Raw genomic sequence first — 21,199 nt, forward strand, 5'->3', positions numbered from 1 at the left:
GATGATATTTTATGTGTATTGTGTGCATTGAAGTGAAATTCATACTCCGATTATAGGCAAAAAAATTAAAAAAAAACAGAACGTTATGGAAAGAGACGTTTGTCTTCTAATCTTTAACTCTTTTGTGAACAAGTCATGTTTCAGGTTCTTGGTGACTTTGTCCCTTTTGGAAAAGAGTTTCTTACTAAGTATCCTCAGTTAGTGGAACGTCCAAAGTCAACCCAAGAGCCAAGAGAAGTTGACTTTACAAAGCTACTAGATCCACACAAGCGCTTTCTACAAGAGAATGAAGAACGACAATCATATCGACTATCTTCTGTATTCAATTCTGCAACAACAACAGACACACACTTACATACACCACCAAGTTATTTACCCTCAACTATTTCTACTTTTTCTTCAATATCGGTAGACGAAGAACTTTTTGTTCAAGATAATACAGTCATCTGGAGTCGTGGTCGACATATCATTAAAACATTTCAATATGACAAGCAAACTGTTGAACTAGCCCTATTTGCTTGGTTTCCAGTGGATCATGACGATATTGATGATGAAAATTGCCTTTCATTCGATAGCGATAATAAAAAGGAAAACCAGAATGATCATTATAGCAATCAACAACCGAAAAAGCGAAAGAGATTTGGACTTCACCAAACTGGATTGGAACAACAACAACAACAAGTGGACGGCTGCGAAACTCTAAATACAACCATCTCTTCCTCACTTCCTCCACCGACTTTCTTGGATCGTATCACGACTCCTAATAAGACTTCTATGGACGAAAAGGATAAAAGATCCAAACGCGAAATGGTGGAAAAAGGTGTATGTATTATTCTCAAAGATTGTCTCAAAATACACTTTATTGATGGCAAGCATTATTCCATTCATCTCCCGTTTGCTATTCAACGCGTTATACCTTCTGATATTGGCTTGATTTTGGAACGTGCCAGTAGTAATCCAATACAAGATAATACACAGCGCGATAAAGGGAAAAAGAAAACCAACAATAGCAAGATCACAAGTGGTTCGTCAACCTCAGTCCGTCTTGATGATGATCATCAACAATCTGTTCACTCTTCCACAGCACATTTGACACTTTCTTCATTTCTGTGTCTTCGACATCCGACTGAAGAAATCAAGCCAATTTTCTTCAAACAAGATTTCTTTTTACATTCAAAGGTACCTATCAATAACAATAGTCTGAATAGCGATCAAATATCAGTCTTCTTGCAACAACAACAACTCGTGTATGCAACCCTCACATATCATCATCAACTAGATCCTCTTCCAGCTCTAGTTATCACCAGAGATAGAGACACTGGTCTTCATTCTATTTGGCAATATCAATCAATTAGGAAGAGCAGCAGTATTCATCGGCAACTGGATATTGGAGATCATGGTCAAATCAATGATGATAATGATGTTGATTTTGATGAAGATACCAAATTCTTTTTTCATAAAGAACCTTCCTTTCATCTGGATCAACAACAATTTCCAAAACAACAACAACAACAACAGCAACAGCAACAACAACAACAACAACAACAGCAGCAGCAGCAGCAGCAACAACAGCAGCAACAACAACAGCCACAAAAGCAATCTAATAAGATAACAAAAGGTCGACGTGGAAGGAAAACATCGTTTGGAGTCAAAAGTAGTAAAAAACGACGACAACTGAAACAGCAGCAGCAAAAGCAACAGCAACAGCAGCAAGAATCATCATCATCTTCTCCCCTTGGTGGAAACAACAACAACAACAATAGTGCTCTGTTTCATTCTCCTTCACCATCACCGAGTTTGACAACACGAAAGGATTCTTTTATGGCGGCCTCTTTGTCTTTTATACATAATGAAGAAGATGTTTCCGATATCTTTTTGGGTGGTCAAGATGATAACCTAAGTATGATGATGTTATATCAAGATGCCATTTCCGATCATCATGGTGAAAAATGTCAATTACAACTCTTATGGGTGGAAGAAAAGTAAGTATATCGAAAAAGCGAAAGCTATTCATTCATCAGTCATCTCATCATCATCTTTTTTTTTTTTCGTTTAAACAGAGTCTCACCTTCTACTAGACCTACAGAGATATCTCATGGATTCGTATCACACGATGCTAAAGGGCAAGCAATGTTGTGCATAATGAATGAAACGGAAGGAATGTTGACGGGGTTGGCTATTAAGGATTTACTACTAAGCAGAAAACACTATCCAACGACAGGATTCCAACTGACAGCGAAACAGGCTCTACCCATTTATCATGCAAGTCGACCTGAATGTGATGCAGCTGATATTTTATTATTGGATCATCAGAACAGAATATCTTTATATGTGGATTCTCAAGTACCCAAATTATCACTTTTGTCATCTTTGCTATCGGCATTATCATCATCAATATCAGTGAACAAAGACACATGGCAATATGAAAATATCAGAATTCAAGATCCTGTAGACAATCGATTTACTCTGGTAGTGAATGATAAATGCATAAAACGATGTCAAGTACAATCTACTGCCTCTGGAATACTTACTGGAGGACTATCTTCTTCTTATCACAAGCAACGCACAACATCAACTATGATAAACAATAACAAGAACCGGGTATTGTTGGTAAATAGCCACATGGCTCTACGATGTGCATGGTCAAACTCATACTTATGGTTCCACTTTCAAGCATGGTCCATACAATTATTGAATGATCATCAATACCAAGACTTTGATCGAACCAATATTGATGAATGGCAAGTCTTTGTTACCACTTTATTTACGATGATTCCATTATCTCAAACTTCTCAAAATATCATACCAAGAACAAGAAATCATAATGACATACTGGCACTTTATACACAGTGGTTGGCAGTGGCATATGATCGACAACAGAGACAACAACAAGAAGAGAACGACAGTAGTCTGATTCAAATAACGGATCCACAGGATATTGCTTATATGATCTATGGTCTTCATTTCCTCCATCAAGATTATACACTTTCAAAGCTGACTCCAAAGAAAACGATGATTATGTTAGGTACTTTGTTATGGGTACTCTCATGTTTAGTACAATCTGATATTTGGATTCATTGTTATGAACAATATGTGACTTTATCAAATCAAGGTAAGAAATGAGAGACTTTAGGGAACAAGGCAAATTATAGTAATATGTCTATATTTATTACCATCATATACATCCAGATTTAGGCTTTCAACTTGATTCATCGTCTCTTCAATTACATGCACGCCAACAACAAAGGCCAATAGATGATATGGAAGAGGAAGGATTGATTCGATTAGCACGTCCATTCTTTTTTGAATCATGTGTACGTTATCAACTACCTCATGATTACACTTTATCTTTACAACAACAAAGTGGAATGCCTACACTCGATCCAATGATTGATACCAATATGACATTGATGAAAAGTAATGGACAACTAGCAAATAACAGAAAGGATTTGTTTGGATTTAAACTCAAAATGATTTGGTATATCCATCAAACCATGCATTATTATCTTCGAACAATAGCCAACGGCGCAAGTTTTTTTTTCACTTCTATTGGATCTTCATCGATATCAATACCAGCAGGAATGGAGGAATGGGTGAGTGCTATTGTAAAAATGGGTTACAGTCGAAAAGATTTGGATATGGTGCCTGATTCTTGTGTGTTGCTGAAACCGTTACTGGATGCTTTGGATTATCTTCAACTTCATCCTCCCACAAATCAATCCATCGAATTTTATTCTCTTATTGGTAATTGAAAAAGAAAAAGTAATAATTCATGTCTAATAGGTTACTCATTCTTTTGTTCGAATTCATCAGGTCGATATGATATGGTAGCTCAGTTGGTTCAATTCCATACATCCACTCCTTCAAGCAGTTCTTCGTCACCATATGATTTGAAGTTGTTCCGATTCTCTCTGAACAAAAAGGTAAAATTTTTCTTCAGTACATCCAACTTCATGATCATCATCGTTTTAATGTAAATATGTCCTTTTTTTATATAGTTGGACTGCCAACAAGATGTTCATCAATTGATGACCTTGGCTACGACTCCTAATATGGCTCCAGGGGCTTCCCAAGCAACAACAGCAATGAATATCACGAAACAGCAATCATCATTTGTAAGTCATACGGGTTCAGATTTGGTGTTATCTCAACTTTTTTATGGAGGTGGTGCTTCCACATTGGATAAATTGAGGCATGTCCGAAGTATGTTGAATCCTTGTCGCTTGATTGAATTGAATGTTCCTGACAGACATGGATTATCGTAAGTCCTCTATCCAGATCCTTTCTTTTTTCTTTTTTTTTTTTTTCTAATATATAATACATTAACTTATTTTTATTATTATAGAGAAGCTGAAATTGGAGTAGAAAATCAAAATTATTTGAAACATCTAATACAAAGGACATTAGCTCTATCTATTGGGAATGGTATATTCCATTATGGTCATCATCATCTCTTCCAAACATCTACCACTAATTCATTGAATACTACAGCTACATCACATATCACTTCTAATTCAGCAGCAACATCGAATTTTCAAGGAACTGGGACTGCAACACCAAACAATGTATCGAACGGCAATAACAACAACCCAAATACAGCAACTACTACAAGTGGTGGTAGTCGATCCTTAGCTATGCTTGAAGAGAAAATCAATTTATCAGCCAAATTGTTACCTATGCGCATGACGATCACTTTAGATGAAAAAACATATCGACCAGAGTACTTTGATTGGCCAAGGTTTCATCATGGTGTGGCAACTGGTCTTCGACTATCTTCACCTCGACTATTACGCAATGATCAAAAAAATATTAGCAGTAATATGAATAACAGAAGACCTCCCGATGATTCACTTTTTGGAGATGACAGGAATGATCTATGCTGGCTCTTTTATGCTGAACCAGAAGAATTGAATATATTCCACGGCGGTGTTCTCTTTGGATTGGGATTGAATGGACATTTGCTACCGAATTTACATTGGTATCGTTATATTACTCAAGCAAAATGTTCATTGGTTACCATTGGCTTTATTTTGGGCATTTGTGTGACATTTCGAGGTAGCAAGAATCTAGACATTACTAAAATCTTATCTGTGCATGTACCAGCATTACTTTCAATTTCTCCAACAACGGCAACAGCAACAGGAAATATAGCAGGTACTGTTTTGGCTTCAAATATGACAAGTGGCGGTGATGGCGTTATGGGAGGAAATATCTTGCCTCCTACAACAAGTAGTCGTGTTCCTGGTGCTGATGATTTGATGCCATCTAGCTGTCTCTTTGGTCTTGGTCTAATTTTTATGGGATCTTGTGATCGATATATGACAATCATCATGTTAAACGAGATTGGTAATTGTTCAAAACGCGCCAATACAAGCTTTGGTACTGGCAATATTGGTGGTGGTAACAATTCTGGTGTTAACAGTGGCGATCCATCTTTAACTGGTATGGGCGGTAATTACAACAACTATGGACCAGCAAGTAGCAAAGAAAGCGCTTGTGCTTTAGCAGCTGGTTTTGCTTTGGGTTTTATTGTACTGGGCAAAGGTGGTAATACCAATAAGGAAATGGGTGGACTTTCAGATCTACAACTTGCAGACACACTACAACATTACATGACAGGTCAAGCTGCTAATACAATGAACCCAACAAAGTCATCCTCTTCTAGTACACCATCTGGAAACATTGGAGGTGGATCATCGTCAAAAAGTCAAGGCAATGTATCATCAGCCCAACAATCTCGAACAACACAAACGTCTTCCACTTCTTCGAAACATGGCCCACAAACACAACATTATGCTAGAGGCATGTCACATTTATTGGATATCACAGCACCGGCAGCAACAATTGCACTTGGGTTGATCTATTTGAAAACGGAAAATCATCGAGTGGCGGAACGTATTGATATATGTGAAACGACTAAACCATACTTGAATTATGTGCGACCTGATTTCTTATTGATGCGAGTTGTGGCAAAAAATCTGATTCTATGGAATTCTATTACTCCAACTCAAGCTTGGATCTATCGACAAATGCCATCATTTATGCGTCCATCATCTCGCCAAGAACAACGACAGGATCATGAAGATATCTCTGATGACAGTACTCTCAATAATACTCCAGCATGGGAAATTCAGGTTATTCTTCAAGCTAAATACAATATTATTGCTGGGGCTTGTCTCTGTCTTGGACTACGATTTGCTGGATCACATGATATCAAGGCTTTCAAGTGTCTTTTAAATGAATTGGATACATTCATGCATCTATCCACCCTTCAAGGTAAGCTTTTTTTTTTTTTTTTGTTTTGCATTTAATTGTTGAACTAAGCGATCACATGGTTATACGACTATTGCTGATTACTTTCTTTTTTTTTTTTTTTTTTTTTGATAGTTACCACCTTTCAAGAACATATCACCCGAAGTGCAATTTGGATTTGTATCGATGTAATAGCGTCTGCAGCAGCAATGGTAATGGCTGGATCGGGACACGAGGAATTATATGAACGACTTAAAAAACTTCATCAACGAGTTCCTTTTGGAGGCATGGATATACATCATGGATCTACCGCCAGTGATGTGCCAGCAATGGGATATGGCAAGTATGGTAATCATATGGCAAGTCATATGGCAATGGGAATGCTTTTTTGTGGCCTAGGTCGATATACCCTCAAAACAAGTAATGATGCCATTGCTGGTCTCTTGTGCGCATTTTATCCATTCTATCCTACTCAACCAGAAGATCAAAGATACCATTTACAAGCTTTTCGTCATCTCTGGGTTATGGCCTTGGATCAACGTTGGCTTACTCCTGTTGATTGTGATACCAAACAACCTTGTCAAGTTCCTCTCCTTTTCACCACATCCAACACAACAACAACAACAGCACCATCATCATCAGAGTCAATGGAAGTGGATCAACCAAATGTCGATCTTTCTTACAAAGATTTTATGGAACAAGGGGATATAATAAAAAGAGACCATGCTGATATACATAGTGGGAAAGAATACACTGATGCTAGCGGTTTAGGAGAACGTGAAGCAGACAAATGTCTAATGGAAAATGCTGATGACAAAGGAAAAACAAGAATAAAATTAGCTCAAATACAACGGGAACAACAAGAACAAGAAATTCAACGTCGTGTCGTTGCACCATCTGTAATACCTAGTTATGAATCATTAACATCCATTCAACTTGAGGATAGTTCTCTATATTATCCTATAAATGTAAATATGCAAAACAAGAATAATTATCGACAAGCCATTTGTCAATCAGGGATCTTATTTGTGCAACGGAAAAGGGACAAAATGAAAAAATTAGCATAATCATCATCATCATCTATATATACTCATCAAAAAAAATTATTATCAATAAATAAATTGTATTTAAAAAAAGAAATGATTATTTTTGACATTTAATTATTTTCAAAGTTTTTTTGTCAGGTCACAAGAAAATAGTTTCCCAAGATGGATGTCGCATTACCACACTTTTTCAGATTTTGCTCCAAAGTATGTCAAAACACATTGATTGATGGTTGATGATACAGTATATTAATCTTTTTTTTTTCTCTTTTTTTGTTTGAAATTTCCTTTGGTGTTCTAATTCAACGTGGATAATCAAACTGTAAACAGCAACGTATGAACATGTGGTATCACCTCTTCATAGGGATGTATTTAATACAGGAAAGTTAAAATAAATATAAAAGGAATGGATGTGATGACTAAATATATATTTTTTTCTTTATGTTATTCAAAATCTCTTATAATCAATGGAACTACTGCCACTCCTTCTTCTTGTATTCAATTTGGATTATGCGACAATTCTTATTTTTTTTTTTCTCTTCTATCATCTATTTTTCTATCCTTACAATGTTTTATTTCCTATTTTTGCGATATCTTATTTTTGAATTCCGTCATTTATTAGTGAATAAAGTGTACATGTTTAGGCACCCAGCAAATTTCAAGGGGTTCAAAGCGGAGTTTGAGAAATTTAAGAGAAATTTGAGTCCAATAACCAATCAAAATTCAATGAAGGTTCCATTGTTATTGGAATTTTTCTCTCTCCATTTTTTTTTCCTTCTTTCTTTCGTTGTTCTCCTTTGTTTCCAATCGAATATAGTTAAAACTCTTTCGTTCCTCTGTTTCTTCATGAACTCGTGTGGTGACTCAACCTTCAGTTCTTCATCCAGTAATATACGTTCCACAGCAACAGAAGCAGCAACCAATATGATCACTCTTCAGGGCCTGAACAATACTAACAACAGTTATCATACTTCCATCAACAATAATGATAATACAACCATGGCTTTACCAATATCTTCTTCCAACTATACTCGTAGACGTGAAACTGAAGAACAATACTTTGAAAACTATTCTTCTGCTTCTGACCTCTCGTCCTTACATCCTCATACTTTGACCGCCCCACCTCCTTCACCTCAAGATCCTTCACCTTTGGATGCCTTATTTTCTCAGCATTTGACTTCTAAACTACAACAGGCTGTTATCTATACCAATGGAAATAGTACGAACAATAATATCAACAAATTATCCACAACTCCTTCCGCTCATCGTCATCCAACCTCTTCTTCATCAACCATTACTCTGGCGACTTTGTTTCCAGAATACAACACCGCCAACAATATGGACAAAGTCGGTGTACCTTTGTCAACATCACCTACAAATACTTCACTAAATGCTGAACAATTACTACCAGCAGTGATGATACCAGGAGCTTTGCCTCTTAGCTGTACAACAACTTATGGTCACCATCATTACGCTTCTTCTAACAATGCGGCAAACAATCGCCAAGGCGGAGGTGTGGATCCACAACAGCTGGACTTTTTACTTCGACGAGTATCTCGAATTCGTAAACAATATCCAAACTCTCATCAGCGCCACAGTCAGCGTTCCAATACGCAGTCGCAACTTCAACAGTCAGCATCGAATACAGGGACTTGTCGAGCAACCAAACGTATTGGAGGTTTTTACAAACGACCGTCTCGAATTCCACTTTACTCAAAGAGACTTCAAAAACAACAAAAGCAATCAAATAACAAAGGTTTCAGGATGGATCAAGATAATACTGAAGAACAACAAGAACAGCAAAAACATACTTCATTAGCAACTTTATCATGGAAGGAAAATGCAAAACGACAAAAACAAGAAGCTATTTCAACTGCAGTGAAGAATTGGCAACAACTGAAACAATATCGACAGGATTTAATGACTGATATCAACAATGGTAACGATATCTTATTCTCCAATATCAATAGCAACAATCCAACTACAGCTCTCAAGAACATCAAGACACAAGAAGAAGTGGATCGCATTGTTCATGATTTACAAGATATGGGTCTTTAGTTTTTTTTTTTTTTTTTAAACGTCCCTTTGCTTTATCTATATATTTTTTTATCATATATATCATTATTATTCTGCATGTACATTTATCATATCATTATTATACTTTTATTCTTCTTCTTACATTATCATTGTAAATAGGATAAGAAAACATAGTATGCTCTTATCATTATTCTAAATCAAAATAAAATATCAATTAGGATGAGAGTGAACGGAAACTATTCTTTCTCTCTCCTCTCTCTCTCTCTTTTCTTTATATCCATTATCTGTATAGATGTATGAATATGTGTATTTGTGTATCTAAACATGTGATATTCTTATATCATCCACTTGCTGTTTTCCAATAATGGTGATCATCCTAGAGGATTGAAGGCTTGCTACAAAAAAAAATGTTTTCAATACCATGAAAGACCCTATCAATGTTAGAATTACAAAGGTATATAGAATTTGGAAGATACAAACAGGGACATATGCACGATCTTTTTTTTTAAAAAAACAAATACTAATTTTTATTTCGTTTTACGGTTATATTCATGCTCAATCTCTTAACAAGTGATTATCGCCACCAAATCAAAATCGATGTCACTAGCCAATTAAAAAATGATGGTCGTTGGATAACTGAAAGTGATATCAATGGCCAATCAAAATCAACTTCAGAATTTCAAAAATAGAAAGTTGTATTTTTAGAATCATTTCTGTTACATAAAAATCATGCCGCGATTCTTCGCACAAAAAAGAAATATATAAAAAAGAACTGCTTTCTTTTACTTTTTCTTTCTCTATATTGAGTTTAATCTTAGCATATTTCTAGTTATATTTTTCTTTAATAAAGTTTTATTCCTACTATTTTGTTACATGTCAATGTAATTGATTCCATCTTCTGATGTACTTTTCAGTCTTTATTTGTGAATGCATCCTTTGGTTTTGTTTTACGCATATTGTTACGAAATAAGCTTATACGACAATCACTCTTAAGACTTCAAGAATAACTAAGAAAATAATATTCAAATAAGACCTTATCATGTCATGGATGGACAATTTCATGGCAGGCTCAATCACTGGTTAAACCATTTTCCTGGTAAATGACATCCCCAGCAGTTTGCCAATTTTTACGATTGCATCAGGAGTCAATTAGGAATTTAAAGCGAAATGGGTGTGAAATAGTGGAATATGCTTGACAGTCTCCTTCAAATGATAAACTTGAAAACAAGGTAAGACTTTTGCAGTAAATGATGGACAACTTGCAAAATCGCTTCTTAGCAAGCAGGATATATATTTCTCTTTTTCCAATTGCACATCCACATCTTTCAGTGGAAGTGATACTTTGTTATTAATTAAGAATTACAATCACAGCATAAACACCCCTTATTCAATAGTTCTTTATAAATACAACCTATTTTTGGTAACTAATAAAGGACCCAAAAGTTTCCTTTAATTTCTACACTGTCTCTTTTATTTTATTAGCAAAATATAACAACGGCAAAAACAATAAAGGGCTATTTCCAGGATTGGGTGACAGTTTTACAGCATTGGAGGGCAGCAGCATCGGTTTTGCACTGGACAGTAGCGTAACGAAAAGACTTGACACCATATAAGCATTCACTGCAATCAGAATCAAGGGCCACAAAGGTGATGATTCCTTGGCATGCTTTCTTTTGAGGTCCCTTGATATTAACTTCTACTGAAAGACAGTGTACAAACGCTAACAAAAAGGAGAATATTACAAGGACAGTCAAACGAAACATAGTTACCGCCTATATAATTTTGTTTTAGAAAGAACAAAGAAGTAGAGATATGGATACGTTTGAAGCTTTATTTATATATCCTTGGAATGAAATGTACGAATATCGAAAGGAAAGAAATGTTAGGTAACGTGTGAGATTATGTATATTACTTTATACATATAAGCATGACTGTGTTACATTCTACCATAAATAAGTGAAAGAGATATTGCTCCTTTGTTGATATCGGCTTTCACTCCACATCAAGGATTTCATGATATTCCATTTGTCTCTTTACTCTTTTCTCAGGAAACTAACAAGAAGGAATAGATAAAAGTCAATAAATGTTGCTTAACACTTTCCCCAAGTCATTATCTAATATTCAGTACAAATTGATTATGTAAACTCCAGAAGTGAGGCGCAGGAAAACAATAGAATGATGACATAAGGGTTGTTTTTTTTTTTTTTATCATGTAATGATTAGCGGAGGAGGAATAATATTGTTCAAACGGATATTATCATGAAAAGATGATTTCTGTCATGTGAACGAAGGCGCTTGCTTCGAAGGGAGCAAAAACAAGGATAAATAATATTTTTTTGGGGGAAGACGCGATCACATTGATTTCTTTTGTTTTCTTTGCAAAAAAGGTAAAACATGTGCAACCGACGTGACATTGATATTGATAATTTTCATCAAAGTACAGCCTCCTTTCGAGAATACGAAGAAAAGTGTTTGCGCATCGATGTCCATCAAACAAATGATGTGTCACTCATTTTCAATACATGCAATGATGAATCTCTATTGACTAATTTGCAAGAGTTGGTGTTGGACACATTGAATGTAGGCGATATTAAAGCCTTTGTACCTTCCAAGAAAGACGAGCTCACCACCAGCCAACGACGTTTTTTGATGAAATTAAAATTGGTGTTATTGAGTAACGATCCAGATGCCTTTGATCCAAATTGTGAACGATTTGTCGATGATTTGGTCAATTTTCTATGCGAACAAGTGTATTTGGATGATGGGCTCGAAATGTCGGTGCGACCTTGTCAATTACGATTGACCATTGGCAATCAACAATTTGCTGCGACCGCAGATAAAGAAGGACGACGTGGCCAAGAATTGATTTGGTTACTTCAAGAAGACAAACACCGAGGAAGCACTTCATATAAACATGGTGATTTACAATTGGCTTGCGCAATGATTGCAGCTATTCAAAGAAATTATTTTCGTTTCGAAACGATCAAACCAAGTAAAATATTGGGAATAAAAATAATGGGAGATACCTTCTATTTCTGTAGTATGAAACCGACAAAAGGGTACATCGACGAACTATTTGATGGTTTGCCACAAGAAGAACGCATTGTCATGCATCGATTTCCCAAACATGGATTTTCTCTCGCGAATCCCACGGAACGAAAGGAAATATTGAAATATATGTCAGTATTGCAGAGAGAAGCTTTATCCATCATTTGAAAAAAAAAAAAAAAAAAAAAAAAAAAAAAAAAAAACACATACACACACGTTGCATTAAAAAACAGATTCGATATGTAGTTTCTAGCAAGATTCATCCTCCCTTTTTTTTTATATATAACCAAAATAAATACAAATACTTGTGATTGCGATAACATATGTTGTGGATGAAATAGCGAGATAATAGCATGACTATAAAAATGATCGAATTTCCATGAGAAAGTACCTTCTATGGGTGATGAAGATCTAATCGTATGTCCAAGGATAGCCGAGTCATTATCCTAATCTATCAAACGTGTCAGATTATAGAGTAAAAACAAAGAATGGAACATTTTTACTTTCGGATGACTTTGGATAAGTAACTTGGAAAGGAAGAAGAGTGAGTGGGCAATGAACAATACAAACTCTTTTCAAAAAAAAAGGGTAGGTTTCAAGACTCAAATCAGTTCTTGATTTGTCTAAAAAAGGCAAGTCAACCAATGTTACATGTTGATGATTTTATTGATTATCAAAAACAAATATCAAGGAACAAAGATGCTATGAAAGAATATTGATGATTTTATTTTTATCCACTCTCATTTGTAACATGGAGGATACTAGAATGTAAAAATGATAGTAATAACATACAAGTCTATTCATTTGAAACTTTCGGGTTGTTGTTGATAGGACGAACAACGGGAAATGCGATGACTTCTCGAATATGATGAGTATCTGTAAGCAATTGAACTACACGATCGACTCCCATTCCCCAACCTGCTGTAGGAGGTAGTCCATATTTCAACGCCTCTACAAATGAAGCATCTGGAATAGGTGCTTCATTATCTCCAAGCTGTCTGTCCTTTATTTGTTGTTCAAACCGTCGTTGTTGTTCTTCAGGATCATTCAATTCTTCATAGGCATTCACGATCTCTTTTTTTGCTACAAATAATTCAAAACGTGCAGCCACTGTCACCTTCTTACCGGCTGTTGTATACTCCATGTCTTTGGCTAATGGGCTGAGTGCCAGTGGATGGTTATATAGAAATGTTGGTTGTACACATTTGGGTTCAATGACATGAGATATAATTTTGTCTAGTAACCGAGCTTCAGTCAATGGTGCTTTCACAGTGATATCATGTTGTTGGCAAATCTTTTGTAAAGACATTGAATCCATCGTCGCAACTGAATTCCCACTATTTTCAAGTCCAAAGTAATTATCCAAATAATCCACAACATTAATCCTTGTGAAAGGTCGTTCAAAATTCAACTCTTGTCCATTCTTGTTGATGCTTTTACTTCCATGGATGTATTGTACCATTTCTAAATGAAGGTACAGTATATTAACAATAGTCGAAAACATAGGATGAATATCCTTTCTCTATTACCTAATAACATTTTTTCCGTGTCGTTCATCAGACTATCCAAATTTCCATAGGCTTGATAAAATTCACAAGTGGTGAATTCTGGATTATGATCAGCATCAATACCTTCATTCCGAAATTGTTTCCCTATTTCATACACACGATCAATACCACCAATAACAAGTTGCTATATATCATATATAATGATGCAAGAATAAATAAATATTAATTCACACGAAACATTGATATACCAATGTCATTTCTTTTTTTGTTTTACCTTGAGATATAATTCTGGAGCAATTCTTAGTTGCATCTCCATATCAAGAGCATTGGCTTGAGTCTTGAAGGGTTGGGCATTAGCCCCACCTACTTTAGATGATAATATTGGTGTCTCCACTTCCAAAAAACCCCGTTCATCTAAAAATTGTCGAATAAATCGAATAACCTACAGTGTATATAGTGTCAAATATTGTAAAAGTGAAAAGAGATTACATTAGTACAAAAAGACTTTTTTTTTTTATCTATTATTTACCTGTGATCTTATTCGTAGTATTTGTGTTGGTTCAGGATTCACTAGCATATCCAGATACCTTTGACGAAATCGTTTTTCCTAGAGTAGGTATCATGGTTAGTAAAATCACTATGACTATGATACCATAGAAGAGACAGAGAGAGGGAGCGGTCAGCATACTTACAGGATCTTTTAAACCTGAACGAGGAATATCATGTAAACAAGGTACAAGCATTTGAAGTTGATTAGCGAAAATACTAAGTTGACCATGCTTGGTTTTCCCAACAACACCAGTAAAAGCTTAGGATAAGATATAGAAAAACAAGAATAGATAAATATTCTCTTCACGGATATAACCATTATCAATAATTATCAATTTTTTTTTTTTTTTTTTTTTTTACCAAAAATGTCACCACGAGAGGCGTCTTGGTTAATATCTGTAAACAGTTCAGGTTGTTCAAATCGACTTTTAGAGGCAACCACTTGAATAACATCACCATTATGCATAATATCATAAAATATCAGCTTGGCACTCGATTCCCGTTTGGAAACAATGCGACCTGTTAAAGTAACAATCTTATCGTCCTTCTCGCCAGCATTTAAATGATCCTGCCACTGAGCCAAATCCTTTCCTGACACATATAAACCTTGCCTGACTGATGGCTGAAATCTTGGGTATCGTGTTAAAGTACGTGTGTCTGATGACATCCCTCTATTTTCTAAACAAGTAGCTATCATAATAGTATATTATATCAACAGATTCCCAGTTAACATTCGAATATGCTGATAGTGAGTTCAAAAGAAAAGAAAAAGGGAATAAAAAGATCACTATACTTACAAGAGAAAGAAAAGTTGCGAGTCAACAACCTTCTGGATAAGTCTCTTTTAATGAACTTATTATGGACTTGAACAAATAACGTTGCCCTAGGAAAATGTTTTAAAAAGATATACGGCATAACTGTGATATAGATTGGGACGTCACCGAAGATAGTAGGTCAAGAGAAAGTTGCTCTGTTTTTTACAAGCGGAGGTGCTTTTTTTCCTAGGTGCCTCTCAAGACAGTCAATCTGAAACTGAGCTTTTATATTATCCAATAAAATTGCGACTTGCCTAATATGATTCCAGGAGACGTCGCTCTCGAGACATTTTCGTCCCCTCCTCCTGGAATCCAAAAAGGAAATTGCGAAACAAAAATGGAAGAACAGTAGTGATCTTCCTTTTTCCAAATATTAATAGTATTGCCACTATCATTCTTACTGTCATTACTTTATTACTCCAATGTTCTAGGTCGTCATTCCTTTTTTTTCATATGTATTAGAATGGCTTTTCTTTGCGAGCATATTGGACGAATTGTTTAAAAAAAAAAGGTGCAAAAACAAGGGAAGGAGGTTGACTACATTCGCAATTGAGTGAATCCACGTTCATGGCCATTTTCTGTGGCATGACCATTTTCTGTGGCAATCCAATCAGATTCTTATTTTTAACACATTTTCAATTGTGTGACCCATTTTCAACTAACCTAACTGTACCAATAAAGTAAGTGCCCCATGATTGCTGTTTTGAGGAATGCAAGAAAGAGAGCGTCATTTCATTTTTAAGTACAGCGTTTTGTGATACGTAAGCCAACATATTCCCTGCAGTGTTAGGAAAATATTTTTCATCTCTTTGTTTTCCTCCTAAATAAATATGGCGTTCTTCAAAGTATCACCTTCAGTCTTCCAGTCTTCTATCTTGCAACAGTCTCGTCAACTATCCAATAAAACTCTTCGACCCAAGAAGTTTACCAGTAGTATGTTTATCATTTTCACTCTCTTAGAAATGCGATAGTAATAACATACGCTGTTTTATTCATTTTATATATATATTTAGTTCTTAGTCATGTTCCTCCACGACCTCGTTCAGGTTGGCAAATATTTCTCCGTCAACGTTTACCCGCTTTCAAACAAGCTAATGGAAAGATACCTACTGCTGAGGCGACCAAGACATTAGGTGAAGAATGGAAATCTTTAACCGACGCGCAGAAGAAAGTAAATCCAATATCTATCTATATACATCTTATATATACAACAAAAGAAAAAAAAAACCAGCATACTGATTTTTCTCACTATTCGTTTACTTTCAATAGGAGTATGCCGGAATATTTGAACGCGAAGTAAAGGTACACGAAGATGCCGTTCAAAAGGCTTTGTTGGAAGCAACTCCTCGCGAAATTCATGCTGAAAACATTTTGAGACGAAAACATAATTTGACTCTATTGAAAGATCCTAAACAACCCAAACGTCCTCTCAATGGTTATATGCTATATCTCGATCATCTACGAACTCATGGTCCTTCTGATTTCAAATCGATGCCAGTGGCACAACAGGCTCATGAAGGTTCCAGCTTATATAAAAAATTGGATGCGCATGAAAAGCAGGTAAATATTTAATCATTCATAAAGTCATTTCATTCATTTCCGATTATTTTAATGCATATTTGCTATGCTAATAGAAATTCGAAAACCGAGCCAAAAAGAACCAACAAGCTTATGTGGCAGCAATTGAAAAATACAAGGCACAAATCTAACTAAAATGATATAAGAAAGATCTTTTTAATGGACAAAATAACAGAAATAAACTACACTCTTTTTTTTTTTTCTTTAATAAACGTACTTTGAATTTAATTTTGTAACATTTGTGTGTGGATGAGTAATACAAGCATTGATTATTCACTAATAAAACTAACAGGTTAGGGTAAGAAAGAACAAAGTTTAGGAACGAGTAATAGAGGAAAGTAGCAATAAGCTGCTCGTTCCAAACATCTTTTTTGAGAAATAGGAGCACAGCGATCCCAGCCCTTTGATCATTGTATGACGCGACTTTCACACAGTAGCTGGACGTTGTCAAGAATATTTCGGTAACGCGCTTGGCAATATTGGCGATCGTATAATTCAAAATGGCGAGCAAAGGATTTCAAAGAAAGAGAATGGGCATGACGTAAACACCATGTTGCATCACTGGGTGTTCTTTTTCGCTTTTTTAATGTGTGAGTTGCCATGTAGATAAGAGTTGTGATATTAGTTGATTTTTGTTGTATAAAATAAAGACGATAATAAAATAAGTGAGATTCTTTTATATTGTTTATTATAAAGAAAATAACTTAATTTTATTATTTTATAAAATAAAAACTAAGGAATATTTATATAAGTAATCTGGAAATAAAATAAAATAAAAATAGATTGATTATTGAAGAACAATAGATTTTTTTGTGGTAGATGTCTCAGATCTATATTCATCTAACGACTTCATGATACGACAAGAGTGAAGAGAAACAGAAGGAAAGAAAATCGAAAGCATAGCGCGACCAGAAAAATCCAGCTACGATAATCACGGGACCAGACTTCGCAGTCACATGAATTTATTTATTTCGGGGGACTTTTCGTTTCTTCCTTTCTCTTTATTTTCCGACCTACCTACAATCAAGATGCTTGCGGCTAGTAGTCTCTGGATGAACGTCCTTGATACCAACCATTGCAGCTGATTGTCTTCAATCATACTCTTTGACTTGGGTTCTTGATTGTGCAGGAGATGCTTGCGGCTAGTAGTCCCTGGATGAACGTCCTTGATACCAACCATTGCAGCTGATTGTTCTGTCAGTCATGTTCTTTGACTTGGGTTCTCTTGCGAGGTAAGAGTCTAAACTACCACAAAAACAACAACAACAATATGGGCTTCTGTTGTTGGCAATACCTTGATCAAAAAACCAACAGTCAAACAATCCAAGAAAAAAACGCAAACCTGGAACAACTACGGCAAAAGGAAAAGCAACAAGATTGTAAGTCTGCAGGAACAATAACTAACGTTATTTGAAGTTTTTATATGTAGGATACGATGGACGTTATGGACAAATACCCTGAAGTCAAATGCTGCTACCTGGTTTTGGACAACACGCACCAATACATCAAATCAAGAAGCACCGAACTGTCTCTTGTGGTAATTCAACACATAAAGATTTAAATTAGAGTTTAGAATATCGATAATCCGATAGTGGAGATCAGACTACAGAGTAATATGATAGTTTATTTATAAAAAGTGTTTTTTATAGGGCTTGTTCCTTTTTCTCTTTAACTAAGTTTTTATTAATAAAAATTCTTACGTTTTGTCTCGTTCTTATTAAGACTTTCACAAATACCACAATATCTTTCCATTTTTTTTTTTTTTTTTTTTTTTTTTTTTTTTTTTTACCTCTTTATTCCTTTTCTTTTTTTTTTTTTTTTTTTTTTTTTTTTTTACCATTTACTCTTCATCATTATCCAGGTCAAGGCACCCTTTCTTCCTCTCTTTTCTTTTATGTTTCTTCTTTATCTTGTTTAGGGTCAAGGCATAAATAAAGATTAAAAAGATTTTAAAAATAGATGGACGTCTTTGTGCTTGTTGCTGATATTTATCATTGTATCTTTTCTCCTCACCCCTTATTGAATTATATTCAAAAGGTTGCAGTAGTTTAACAAAAACAATTGATGTTCTCGACATTGTATTTCATGATACAATAAAGAGCCTGTGAGGATGAAATGGCTGTTTGAAAAAGAATATGTGATAAAATATAATAAAGGGAGAGTATCATGAGACTGTTGCTTATCTTTATTTTGATAAGGATTGGATAATCCAGAAAAAGGAGTAAAAACTATCCTAATACAATCAATCTTTTAAGTGACCAGAAACTGAAACATAGAAGGTACCATCTGAGTTATACGGTACCATAAATGCAGATACGACAGAGGAAAGCAATCCCATTTTTTATTGGAATACCTTTAGCCATGGGCGGCAAAACTGGCCAATCAAAGAACACTACTTGGTTCTATGTTAACCCAATTATAATTACCTGGGAACACGGTTAAATATGCACCAATCATACTCTAGCGGGGATATATTGACCAATCAAATAAGCACGGCAATATACTGACCAATCATATGAGGACGGCAATTCTGACCAATCAGATCGCTTGACCGTCTTCTTAGTAAAATTTGGCTGGTGCAACGGTTTCGGTTTTTTTTTTTTTTTTTTTTTTTTTTTTTGTATTGGAAGTTGTCATAATTTATTAAAGTATTTGCATAAAATTAAATAGGGGAAAGGAAACTATAAAAGGTCGGGGTGCGAAAATGACGGTCTGAAACTCCTGGAAAATACGGAGTCATGGACTTGGGGGCTAAATTGTTTTCGTGACAAATTCTTTTTTCTTTCCTCTGAATTAATTTTTGTTGTATCCTTCCATTTGAAGGGAAGATGCTAATCTTTTCAGTGCATGGTCGGTTCGCCATGGAAGATCTTCCAACGATGTTTGCCAATGATGTTGCCATACTATGAGAAGTATTTTCCCTATCATTACCATGATGGAAGTATTGACTTTCTTGCGAAACATAAGAATTTCCCATAAATCGTGTCCTTGGATAACTTGGGTTTGTAGACTATAAAAAGCAGCACGCCAGAATTGAACTTTCCTTTTGCATAGTACTATAAGGTGTCGGTCATCCTCATAATCGCCACAATACGAGCATAGCGGGGATGGATATCGAGCAGGATTTATGTGATGGAGTCTAGCTTTAGTTGATAGCTTTCCGACTAGTGCGCGCCACCATATTTCTGTGGCCTTGTGTGGGATATTCAATTTCCAAAAAGTTTTCCATTGGTATTTGTTCATCATTTGTCCTCCAGTAAATGCACGGGGTGGTTTGACGAGGGGGTAACCGCTGGGTGCTTGGCTTGTCCACCATGTCCTGAGATCCTTTGGTGTGGATTGATATACCTTAGAGGTTTGAGGATTCAAGGGGTCCAGAAGCCATTGTTTAAAAGTTAAGACGTCTTCTTGTTGATTCATAGTAGGAACTCCCTCTTGTTGTTGGAGGTGTGCTCTCGTTCGTTGTTGGATCCCTGGTTGCCAGTATACGTTGCCGAAGATGAGATCTGATACTAAGTGGTATAGCTTTTTATCTCTTGGTGTAATGTGTTTTGGGATGAGCCAATGTTTTTCTTTGTCCAGTTTTAGGAGGTCTTGTACCATGAAAGAAAGCGGAACTTGTTGCATTCTCTTGGGGTCTTTGCACGCGAAGGCGAGCTGTAAAGGGATCTCAAGTAAGTTTTCCAAAGGCCATGATGGATCTATTTGTATTGATGGTACAGCTGATAGTAACCGTGCTAAGTGTTGAAGATGTGGCATGTGAAGCAAACAGCGTTTGTATGTATTAGGCTGTAAGAGTAGATGGAGGTAAGTTGGTGACTTAGTGTAATAACTAATGTATGTGTGGAGAAAAGGATGTAGGAAATTTTCGAGACCAGGTTGAATCAGCTTGTATATGTATATCATGTGTAGGGCGTTATGCTGTTGGAATACATCAACTAGGTTGACACCCCCTGCCGCCTTTGGAGAGCAGAGCAATTGGTATGATGGCCGAGGGAAAAAAGGTAGCATGTATTTTCTAATCGCTTGTTTGATTTTGAGTAACCATTTCTTAGGTACAATTGTCACTCGTAGGATATGCCATAGGCGGGATAGGACAAGGGAATTTGCCACTATCGATCTACCCCGGATAGAAAGATTTCTTGAGCCAAGGTAGTTAAGCTGTCGTTCTATACTGTACCAAAGGTTATCTAGGAAGATATCTAGTTGTGAGGCTGACGTGTACAGTGGGTATCCCAAGTATGTGATGGCCATTGGACTATGTTGATCATGCCAGGTAGTGGAAAGCGTGCTTGCCAAATGTTTCCACTCCTCATGGGGTTTTCCAGTGATCGAAAACATGACGGTTTTTTGTAAGTTCATTTTTGCA

General features: G+C 35.8%; 8 protein-coding genes across 8 annotated transcripts; 4 read left to right on the forward strand and 4 right to left on the reverse strand.

The window, feature by feature from the left end:
* The first annotated feature begins 1,465 nt into the window (after positions 1 to 1,465).
* On the forward strand, positions 1,466 to 7,387 carry BX664DRAFT_343076 (uncharacterized protein). Its single transcript, XM_051547258.1, has 7 exons — positions 1,466 to 1,982; positions 2,061 to 3,112; positions 3,190 to 3,744; positions 3,814 to 3,923; positions 3,999 to 4,261; positions 4,346 to 6,276; positions 6,388 to 7,387. The coding sequence occupies exons 1-7, from the start codon at positions 1,822 to 1,824 to the stop codon at positions 7,317 to 7,319; spliced, it is 5,004 nt and encodes a 1,667-aa protein (XP_051396432.1). The 5' UTR covers positions 1,466 to 1,821; the 3' UTR covers positions 7,320 to 7,387.
* Positions 7,388 to 8,089: 702 nt separating this feature from the next.
* BX664DRAFT_343077 (uncharacterized protein) lies at positions 8,090 to 9,598 on the forward strand. Its single transcript, XM_051547259.1, has one exon. The coding sequence runs from the start codon at positions 8,142 to 8,144 to the stop codon at positions 9,351 to 9,353; it is 1,212 nt and encodes a 403-aa protein (XP_051396433.1). The 5' UTR covers positions 8,090 to 8,141; the 3' UTR covers positions 9,354 to 9,598.
* A 1,199-nt stretch (positions 9,599 to 10,797) lies between these two features.
* On the reverse strand, positions 10,798 to 11,495 carry BX664DRAFT_343078 (uncharacterized protein). Its single transcript, XM_051547260.1, has one exon. It carries the CDS (start codon positions 11,093 to 11,095, stop codon positions 10,847 to 10,849), a length of 249 nt encoding a protein of 82 aa, XP_051396434.1. The 5' UTR covers positions 11,096 to 11,495; the 3' UTR covers positions 10,798 to 10,846.
* Positions 11,496 to 11,718: 223 nt separating this feature from the next.
* On the forward strand, positions 11,719 to 12,548 carry BX664DRAFT_362460 (uncharacterized protein; the record flags this gene model as incomplete). The annotated part of the gene is made up of 2 exons (XM_051548313.1): positions 11,719 to 12,324; positions 12,427 to 12,548. The coding sequence occupies exons 1-2, from the start codon at positions 11,727 to 11,729 to the stop codon at positions 12,546 to 12,548; spliced, it is 720 nt and encodes a 239-aa protein (XP_051396435.1). The 5' UTR covers positions 11,719 to 11,726.
* Positions 12,549 to 13,176: 628 nt separating this feature from the next.
* Positions 13,177 to 15,104, reverse strand: BX664DRAFT_269897 (uncharacterized protein; the record flags this gene model as incomplete). The annotated part of the gene is made up of 6 exons (XM_051541070.1): positions 13,177 to 13,844; positions 13,910 to 14,072; positions 14,163 to 14,330; positions 14,418 to 14,495; positions 14,581 to 14,696; positions 14,798 to 15,104. The coding sequence occupies 6 exons, from the start codon at positions 15,102 to 15,104 to the stop codon at positions 13,177 to 13,179; spliced, it is 1,500 nt and encodes a 499-aa protein (XP_051396436.1).
* Positions 15,105 to 16,019: 915 nt separating this feature from the next.
* BX664DRAFT_343084 (uncharacterized protein) lies at positions 16,020 to 17,058 on the forward strand. The gene is made up of 4 exons (XM_051547261.1): positions 16,020 to 16,185; positions 16,266 to 16,423; positions 16,522 to 16,812; positions 16,887 to 17,058. The coding sequence occupies exons 1-4, from the start codon at positions 16,083 to 16,085 to the stop codon at positions 16,959 to 16,961; spliced, it is 627 nt and encodes a 208-aa protein (XP_051396437.1). The 5' UTR covers positions 16,020 to 16,082; the 3' UTR covers positions 16,962 to 17,058.
* Positions 17,020 to 17,538, reverse strand: BX664DRAFT_343086 (uncharacterized protein). The gene has a single exon (XM_051547262.1). It carries the CDS (start codon positions 17,430 to 17,432, stop codon positions 17,238 to 17,240), a length of 195 nt encoding a protein of 64 aa, XP_051396438.1. The 5' UTR covers positions 17,433 to 17,538; the 3' UTR covers positions 17,020 to 17,237.
* Positions 17,539 to 19,623: 2,085 nt separating this feature from the next.
* Positions 19,624 to 20,073, reverse strand: BX664DRAFT_269752 (uncharacterized protein; the record flags this gene model as incomplete). The annotated part of the gene is made up of 1 exon (XM_051541065.1): positions 19,624 to 20,073. The coding sequence occupies one exon, from the start codon at positions 20,071 to 20,073 to the stop codon at positions 19,624 to 19,626; it is 450 nt and encodes a 149-aa protein (XP_051396439.1).
* Positions 20,074 to 21,199: the final 1,126 nt, after the last annotated feature.

The sequence above is a fragment of the Halteromyces radiatus genome (assembly GCF_025201355.1).
Source record: "Halteromyces radiatus strain CBS 162.75 chromosome Unknown BX664scaffold_10, whole genome shotgun sequence".
Taxonomy (NCBI): domain Eukaryota; kingdom Fungi; phylum Mucoromycota; class Mucoromycetes; order Mucorales; family Cunninghamellaceae; genus Halteromyces; species Halteromyces radiatus.